We start from the raw sequence: 9,166 nt of genomic DNA, 5'->3' as shown, positions 1-9,166 counted from the left end.
TTAAAATGTAGCCTCATCGCAGGAGGAGAAGGAAAAGAAAAAAAGAAAGAGAGGGAGGGAGGGAATCAAATTGGCTTCAAGCCAAATTCCAGGCGGAACAACTCTGTCTTACAGGCCCTGCGGAAAGAAATCAGATCCTGCAGGGCCCTGGTCTCATGAGGCAGAGCGTTCCACCAGGCCGGAGCCAGAGTTGAAAAGGCCCTGGCTCTGGTTGAAGCTAATCTAACAGCCTTAGGGCCCGGGACCTCTAGGGTGTTGCTATTTATGGACCTTGAGGCTCTCCATGGGGCATACCAAGAGAGGCGGTCCCCTAGGTCCAAGGGTCCTAGGCCGTGAAGGGCTTGAAAGGTCAAAAGCAGCACCTTAAATCTGACCCTGTACTCCACCGGGAGCCAGTGCAGCTGGAAAAGCACTGGGTGAATATGCTCCCATGGCAGAGACCCCGTGAGGAGCCTCGCTGCAGCATTCTGCACCCACTGGAGTTTCTGGGACAGCATCAAGGGCAGCCCCGCGTAGAGCGAATTACAGTAGTCAAGCCTGGAGATGACCATCGCATGGATCACTGTGGCCAGGTCGGGGTGGGAAAGGTAAGGGACCAACTGCTTGATGCGGCGAAGGTGGAAAAATGTCGCCTTGGCTGTTGCTGTAACCTGTGCCTCCATGGAAAGGGAGGCGTCAAGGATTACACCCAAACTCATGCTGGTTTCAGATTTTTCCTGTCAGCGTCGCCAGTTCTGCACATTCCATCATCTTCGTCTGCCACTCCTCTTTCGTTGGCAATTCCTGTTGCTTCCATTTTTGGGCCAACCAAGTCCTTGCTGCCCTGGTTGCATACAACTGATTTCATAATGAAATGATTTTTTAATGTTGTATTATTTTACAGTTGTTAGCTGCTCTGAGCTCGGCTTTGGCCAGGGAGGGCAGGATATAAATAAAGTTTTATTATTTATTATTATAAATAATTCCTCTGCCCTTTCCAGCCTGGGTTGGACTAGATGACCCGCAGGGTCCCTTCCAACTGTACAGCTCTCTGCTTCACAGGGCTGCTGCCTCCACCTGGCTCTGCCCCTTAAAAAAACCTTTCATTTATGGGGGCCGGGGGGGAGGGCTGGTCCACTTAGGGGGCCCCAGAGTGCTGCAAAGGATTTGACACCCCCTTCAAAGCAGGTCTTTCCAGGGCTGGGGGTTTTGGTGGGGCGGCTTCCACCTTCATTTCTTCCCCACCAACCCCCCCTCCCCATGGCTTGGGCTGTGTAATGATAGCGCATAAGGAGAGCTGCCGGATCCGGCCCCAGGGGACCCACCTTCCCTCTCCTTCCCAGTGGCCCTCATCTGCAGATAGACTGCTTCTGGGGCTGGAGGTTCCTGAACGTAGGAAGAGCCTGCTTGCTGGATCAGGACCGCGGGGGGGCAATAAGTCCAGCCTCCTCTTCTCGCTCTGGCCAGCCAGTTGCCCCAAGGGGGGAGCCCTGCAAGGAGGATTAGAGAACAGGAACAACCCTCTCCCCTCCTGAGGTTTCCGGCAACTGGAATTCGGAAGCATTTCTGCCTCTGAAAGAAACGGGAAGTTTTTAGTGTTTGATATTTTATTGCTTTATTATGAATAATAAGAATATTCTGTTGGGAGCCTCCCAGAGTGGCTGGGGAAACCCTGCCAGATGGGTTGGGTATTGACGCGCAGAGTTAATAATGCAGAGTTTGAAAGAATAAAAGAGCTTGACTGAGTTAAAATAAACTTCATAAACAACATGGTTCCAAACAGTTTGACTGAGATTACATACTCCTCACAACTGAGGCAGACTGACTCTGAAATCTTACAGAGAACAGAGAGAGAAAATGACTGCTAAGTATAAATAAATTATTATTATTATTATTATTATTATTATTATTATTATTATTATTATTATTATCTGAGGCAGCAGAGCCGCAGTGGCTGGTAGCCCTCGAGAGCCAGCTCCTCCACGAAAAGCCATCCAGGGCCCTCAGTGCCTCCAGTGCCAGATTTACGTATAAGCCTAACAAGCTCTAGCTTAGGGCCCCACTCTCTTGGGGCCACCCCCAAAATAAAAGGAAATAACACCTGGATGTACATTTCCAAAATATAAGATAAAAACCAAGTAAAACCGACATACAGCAGCAGTCTTTTGTGTTGTGTAGGCTCCTGTGATGTAAGTCAAGGGCCCCACCTGCTAGCCTGATCCCCAAAATATCACCAGTTTGCTCCTTTCTATATATAGGCTGCCTCCATTCTGCATGTGCAAATGACTTTAGGTCCAGAAATGACCATATGGCATCTATTCAACACAAAAAACAGAGACAATTTGTTGTTGACAAAGGTCAGCTGGACACAGAAAGGGCCCCATTAGCTTCAGGAGCTGAGGGCCTCAATCCGGCTCTGCCCTGACTGCCTCCTGTGCAGGGAGTCCCGCAGGTGAACTCTGCGCCTCCTGCAGAGGTCTCGGGCCAGCGAAGGGTTAAGGACGGGGCGGGAGGACCCAGGCGTCCGAGGGGCGGGGCTCGGCGGCAGCAGAGCGGGCATGGCGGCGGCGGCGGCGCTGGCGCGGGGGGCGCTCCGACGAGGGCTGCTTGGTCGGCTGCAGCAGGTACGGGGGCGCCGGACGCCTGGGTCCTCCTCCCGCCCCGTCGGGGCTCTCTCTCCTCCCCCCGCCGCGCCCCCTGGGCCTTTCCTCCCGGGCGGGGGGGGGCACGAAGGTCGCCCCGTCCCGGCAGCCGGGGGTCCCCGCTGCTCCAGACCCGGGGGGCGGGGAGAGAGACCCTCTCACTTGGGGGGCGACGTGGGTGGTCTGCCTTTCACTCTCGACGGGAAGCGTCTCTAACTCTCTCTCTCTCTCTCTCTCTCTCTCTCTCTCTCTCTCTCTCTCTCTCTCTCTCTCTCTCCGCCCCCCCCCCCGAGGGAGACCTGGGCGGCTGCAGCGCCTCCAGCGGCGGACGGGAGGGGGCGCGGACGGGCGCGCGCACGGGGAAGCGGGGGCGCGCGAGGCTCATTTGTTGCGTCTCTCTCCTGCAAGGAGTGCAAGGCGACCTGGGTGGTCCTCTTCCTCTTCCTCTTCCTCTTCCTCCTCCTCTTCCTCTTCCTCTTCCTCTTCCTCTTCCTCTTCCTCTTCCTCCCCAGTTCATCTTCACAAGAGTCCTGCGAGGTGGGCTCGCTCCCAGCCCGCCCCTCTCGTCCGCACAGCAACCCTGCCAGGCAGAGCTGTCAACTTTCCCCTTTTTTATTTTATTTTTTAAATATTTTGTATTAAATTGAATATATAAATTATAGTACAAACCACAATATTTCATCACCTATACAATCTTTTTTTTTGGACTTCCATCAGCACCTCTGATGATCCACCGTTTTCACCACTTCTTACGCATTTCTTAAGTTCATATTGCCTTTAATTCCCTTAACTCATCATCCTCCCCTTTATCCATTTTTGCAATACTTCCAATAATTCTCCTCACAAAACTTCTTGCAAACCTACAAACGTGGTCTGATCATCACAGTTACTTTTCAAACAGTCTGTAAATTTACGCCAGTCTTCTGTGAATTTCTGGTCCTGCAGATTTCGAATCCTTCCTGTTAGTTTATCTAGCTCTGCATAGTCCATTAATTTCATCCTCCATTATTCTTTTGTCAGTAATTCTTCTTGCTTCCATTTTTGTGCCAATAATATTCTTGCTGCTGCTGTTGCATAAAAAAAAACTTACATTCTTTCCCCTTGTTTTTAAGGGAAATTCCCTTATTCCGAATAGGACTCCTCGCAAGAAAAGGGAAAAGTTGACAGCTATGCTGCGAGGTGGGCTAGGCTGAAAGGAAGCACCTGCCCCCCCAAAAAAAGTCGCCCCGTCAGCCTCCTGGCCATGGGGGGATTTGCACCCTGGTCCGGCGCTCTAACCACTAGGCCACCGCTGCCCCACGTGGAAAAGCAGTTTGGGCTGCAGGGTTCTGGCAGGGGGGTCTCATCCAGCCCCTGTCTGGAAGGAGCGTCTTCAGGGAGTGAGCCCAGGCCCTTCTGCATGCAAAGCAGGTGTCCCCCCCCCCAAAGGACCTCCTAGAGCTGGGAAAGGCTCAGAAAAGGCAACAAAACTACTGTGACAGAGTGGATATGATTTAAATCAAATCGGTTTAAATCACGATTTAAATCACTAGTCGGTAACTTGGTTTAAATCCTTGACTTGGTTTAAATCACTAGTCGGTAAGACTTGATTTCCATCATTTTTTTACAGAAAGACTCCTTCTTGCTGGTATAATCTTAATATTTACAACCCGATGAAGGTTTCATTTTTTGAATAATAAAATTTCAGAGTAGTTTTTCCAGTTATATCCAAAATTACCGTTTTGTTTGTACTATTAGAAATACAAAGACAGAGAATTATGAAATTATTGTGAGGTTTAATAAGTTAACTGTTTAGATTTGAACAGTTTTTCTGCTGTACTTTATCGGAAGGACAAAAATAATAATTCCCTTAATAACAATTTATTTAACTAAAACAATAACATTATAGCAGATTTATCCATGTTTGTTAACTGATGTGGTTCAGCATTTTTTTTAAAAAAACACAACAACAACCTTAGACTGAGTTTCAGCACACATGAAAAACTTAAAACAAATCCTTATTTCCTGATGAATAGCCTTTGGACTATAATGTAATTTAAATAGAAAATCTTTGGAAAGATTTTTCCTTCAAAAGCATTTTATTTTAAAAATCCAATTTAAATTTTAAAAATCCATTTTAAAAAAATCATTTTGATCCATCCTGTGCTGTGCAGAGTGGGGGGGGGGAGGCTAGACTGAGAATGTGGGGTGCTCCCCCTCTGCCAGATTGGGAGGGGCTCAGAGGGCTCCCCCCTCCAGCCTTCATAGCCCTTAGCAGGAAGGCTTGGCGCTGCCCACCCTCCGGAGACTGGCAAGGCCATTGCCCATGGCAGCTGATGCCCCCCTTTCTGCCTGCAGCCGAGGGCGTTTGTGGCCACCCAAGGGCCCCCCGGTGGGGAGGTGGAGAAGGCCCAGCGAGCGGCCGAGGGGTCTGGCCCCACCGTCTTCAGCAAGATCCTGGATGGCTCCATCCCTGCCGACATCATCTACAAGGACGACCAGGTGGGTACGGGGGGGGGGGCAGGATATGGGATTGTGCCAGGCTGGTGTGCCAGAACCATTTTTTCCTCTTTCTCTCTCTCTCTCTCTCTCTCTCTCTCTCTCTCTCTCTCTCTCTCTGAAATATTTTTAATTGGTTTTTACAAGAACCACTTTAAAATAATGAAAAGGAAAAAAACCTTTTACCATATCCATATAAGAGATTCTCTGAATCTCGTGACTTCCCCCGTCCCCTGCCTGGGTTCTTAAAATACATTTTCTAAGACTACATATCAGTACATTCTCTGCAGTTCTTATCTCTCTAAATGATCCATGTCTTTCGTTTCTTTACAAGTTATTTTATTTTTAATATAATATTTATTAAATTTCCATTTTGTATTAATTAAATACCTTCTTATTTTTTCACATTCGTATTTGCTCAAATGAGCTGTCGACCTCCCTCCCTCCCACCTCATGGTTACCCTAATTCTTTTCTATATCATAGCATTTGTACTTTTTCCTGTTTATATTTCGTCCATATCAATTCCCATAGTTTAAAATAACTACCGTATTTTTCGTCCTATAGGGCGCACTGGCCCATAGGACGCACCTAGTTTTTTTGGGGGGAAATTAAAAAAACATTATTTCCCCCCCACCAGCCGCGGGGCTGGGGCGGGGGAAGCCCGAGCTTCCCCCGTCCCCAGCCCCCAGAACAGGCTGCCGCCCGCAAGCCTTGCGCGCCCGGCGGGACCTCCTGCCGGGCGCGCAAGGCTTGCGGACATCTGCCCGAAGCACGGGGCGTGCTCCGGAGGGCGCCCCGTGCTTGGGGCTGCGGATTGCTGCCCGCAAGCCTTGCGAGCACGGCGGGCACTCTCACCAGGCTCCCCCGGCTTGCGGATGTCTTCCTGAAGCCTGGAGAGCGAGAGGGGTCGGTGCGCACTGACCCCTCTCGCTCTCCAGGCTTCAGCGAAAGCCTTTATTCGCTCCATAGGACGCACACACATTTCCCCTTCATTTTTGGAGGGGAAAAAGTGCGTCCTATAGGGCGAAAAATATGGTATGTAAAAACATTCCAAAAAGAGTGGAGTAAATTCATACAATATTTGAAGGACAATTGCAAGCAATTAACAACACCAGCAGGACTGACTTAAGAAGACTTGTAAAGTTTCTAGTAGATACCTTTTTACAAGTTATTTTTAAAGCCCAGCTCATGTTTTATTTGTTTACAATGGTCTCCTAAATAAGTTATGAATTTTTGCCCATTCTTTTTTAAAGTCTTTATCTTCTTGAATCTTGAGTTTCCCGGTCACTTTTGCCATTTCAGCATAGTCCAGCAGTTTGGTGGAACCATTTTTTCCAAGTTGCCCAGCTTCGCACTCTGAACATTCAAAAAATACTAATACTAATACTAATTAGTACCCAGCCAGATGGGTGGGATATAAATAATAAATTATTATACTAATACTAATAATACTAATAATATATTTATACCCAGCCCATCTGACTGGGTTTCCCCAGCCACTCTGGGTGGCTTCCAACAAAAGATTAAAAATACATTAATGTCAGGGCACCTTTCTCTGCCCCTCTGGGGTCAGGCAAAGGAGGCCTGGCACCAGGCGCTTGAGGGTTGTGGGCACCCCTCCCTCCCCCCCCCACGGGGCTCCTGACTCTGCCCCTCCCTTCTCCGCAGTGCGTGGCCTTCCGAGACGTGGCCCCCCAGGCTCCGGTGCACTTCCTGGTGATCCCCCGGCTCCCCATCCCCCGCATCAGCTGCGTGGCAGAGAGTGATGCCCAGGTGAGCGAGGGCAAGACTGAGGGCACCCCGGTTCCGCCCCGAGGGGGGTGGGAGTGGGTCAAAGGGGGGAGGGGGGAGAGGATCAATAGGGAACTGGGGTTCAGAGATTGGGGGGGGGACCAGAAACCCTCAACCATGGCATAGAAGTGAGAGGGCATCTGTCTTGGAAATGATGGTTTCATTAAGGAGGAATTCCAGGTCATCCAAAAGGAGCCTGAGGGTTCTAGTCCTCAGTAGAATCTCAAATTACTTGTAACAGTCTCCATTATGGCCATATTCCAGAGGGAGCGGTAAAAAGCGTTCCGGGTGAGGTGCTTTTTCTCTCACTTGTGCCCTTTCTTTCCCATTTGTGGAAACTTCACATGTAATTTCCTTGGGGCAGGGACCTGCCGTTGCAATTTATTTCCTTACGCTCCTGCCAAACGTCACGGGCGCCAAGGGCCAGTGCTGGATTTACGTATAAGCTAAACAATCTCTAGCTTAGGGCCCCTCTCTCTTGGGGGCCCCCAAAAAATTTAAAGGGCAAAAAACTGGATGTCCATTTCCAAAATATAAGATAAAAAAACAAATAAAATAAAACCTACATCCAGCAACAGTGTTTTGTGTTGTGCAGGCTCCTGTGATGTAAGTTATGGCCCCCGCCTGCTAGCCTGCTCCCTAAAATGTCACTGCTTTGCTCATTTCTATATTTCACTATTAATATAGTTGTGTTTCAGTTCAACAATTATTTTGATAAAATAAATATTTTGTTATGGCTTTGCATACCCATTAGGTCCATAAATTGCCATATAGCAAGCATATATTCAGCAAACCTAACTCTGGCCCTGCCAAGGGCACATTATCAACGCTCCAATGCACCCAAAGCCCTTTCGTTCCTTATTTGAGGACTCTATTTACCCGAGGTACCACTGTATTTGATGTGTTTTTCTTTGTTGTGCTATGTTTTTTCTTTTAAAACCAACAAAGCATATACAGTAGTACCTCGGGTTACATACGCTTCAGGTTACAGACTCCGCTAACCCAGAAATAGTACCTCGGGTTAAGAACTTTGCTTCAGGATGAGAACAGAAATCGTGTGGCAGCAGCTGGAGGCCCCATTAGCTAAAGTGGTGCTTCAGATTAAGAACAGTTTCAGGTTAAGAACGGACCTCCAGAACGAATTAAGTTCTTAGCCCAAGGTACCACTGTGTGTGTGTGTGTGTGTGTGTGTGTATAAATATATATATATAATAAAAATCAATAAATAATCAGAATAAGAATCTGCCTGCAACGCAGAGGGTGAGTGGGGGTCCTGCCTGGCCCTGTGGGGTCTGAGCCACCCCTTGACCCCTTCCCCTCCCCTGTCCCCAGCTCCTGGGCCACCTGCTGCTGGTGGCCAGCAAGACAGCGAAGGCTGAGGGCCTGGAGAACGGCTACCGGGTGGGTGAGTAGCAGCCCAGAACACCAAGCCCCTGCCCCCCACCCCGCGTAATCCTGCCCCTCTGCCCTGGGCTAGCGAGGGGGTTTGGTCCGCCCTGGAGGCTGGCTGGAATCCCTCTGAATGCCTCTTGAGGGGGGCACCACCCCCCTGGAACAACCCTCCTTTCACCTGGGCGGCCACTGCATGCTGTCCTCTGCACAGCAGCCCTGCGAGGTAGACCAGGCGCAGAGAGAGGGCCTGGCTATCCTGCCCCCTCAGTCGCCCCTCTGGAACCAGATTGTGGGCCCCTCTACCTCCTCCTGGGCTGGGGCCCTTGCCTTGGGGCCCTGGGGCCCTTCTCCCCTGCGCTCTCCCTGCAGCATCAGAGCCCCCCAATCATTCTTCCGCCCTTTCTTCTCTTCCAGTGATCAACGACGGGAAGCAGGGGGCCCAGTCCGTCTACCACCTCCACCTCCACGTTCTGGGCGGGCGTCAGATGGGCTGGCCCCCCGGCTGAGCCCCCAGCCCCTCAGCTGGGCCACAAGGGAGCCACCCTGGAATAAACGCAACAGCAGCCCTGGGACCCGGTCGGCGTGGTCTTTGCTTCGTGTGGGTCCTGGGGGCTCCTGCTTTTCCCCCTTTTAGGGACGGGTCCTTCTCCCTAGGGCAGCTGGGGCTTCATCTGGCTCACAGCTCCTGCTCTTCCCCCCAGAGAAGGGTGCAGAATCAGATAATGATGGAGCTGTGGAGTTGGGAGGGTCCTCAGTCCAACCCCCAGCAATGGGACTTAACACTTTTCCATGCCTCAGGAGCACCCTTTGCCCCGATCTGATCCCACGGAGTCTCTGAGCTTAGGGAACCAGAAAGCAACGTTTATTGCAAGAATTGCATGCT

General features: G+C 50.2%; 1 protein-coding gene across 1 annotated transcript; it reads left to right on the top strand.

Annotated features, from left to right (window-relative positions):
* The first annotated feature begins 2,513 nt into the window (after window positions 1-2,513).
* On the top strand, window positions 2,514-8,850 carry HINT2 (histidine triad nucleotide binding protein 2). Its single transcript, XM_053408957.1, has 5 exons — window positions 2,514-2,603; window positions 4,959-5,102; window positions 6,769-6,873; window positions 8,224-8,296; window positions 8,698-8,850. Exons 1-5 carry the CDS (start codon window positions 2,538-2,540, stop codon window positions 8,787-8,789), a joined length of 480 nt encoding a protein of 159 aa, XP_053264932.1. The 5' UTR covers window positions 2,514-2,537; the 3' UTR covers window positions 8,790-8,850.
* Window positions 8,851-9,166: the final 316 nt, after the last annotated feature.

The sequence above is a fragment of the Podarcis raffonei genome, chromosome 11, assembly GCF_027172205.1.
Source record: "Podarcis raffonei isolate rPodRaf1 chromosome 11, rPodRaf1.pri, whole genome shotgun sequence".
In the NCBI taxonomy this organism is placed as follows: domain Eukaryota; kingdom Metazoa; phylum Chordata; class Lepidosauria; order Squamata; family Lacertidae; genus Podarcis; species Podarcis raffonei.
This window is presented reverse-complemented; position numbering and strand designations above follow the sequence as displayed.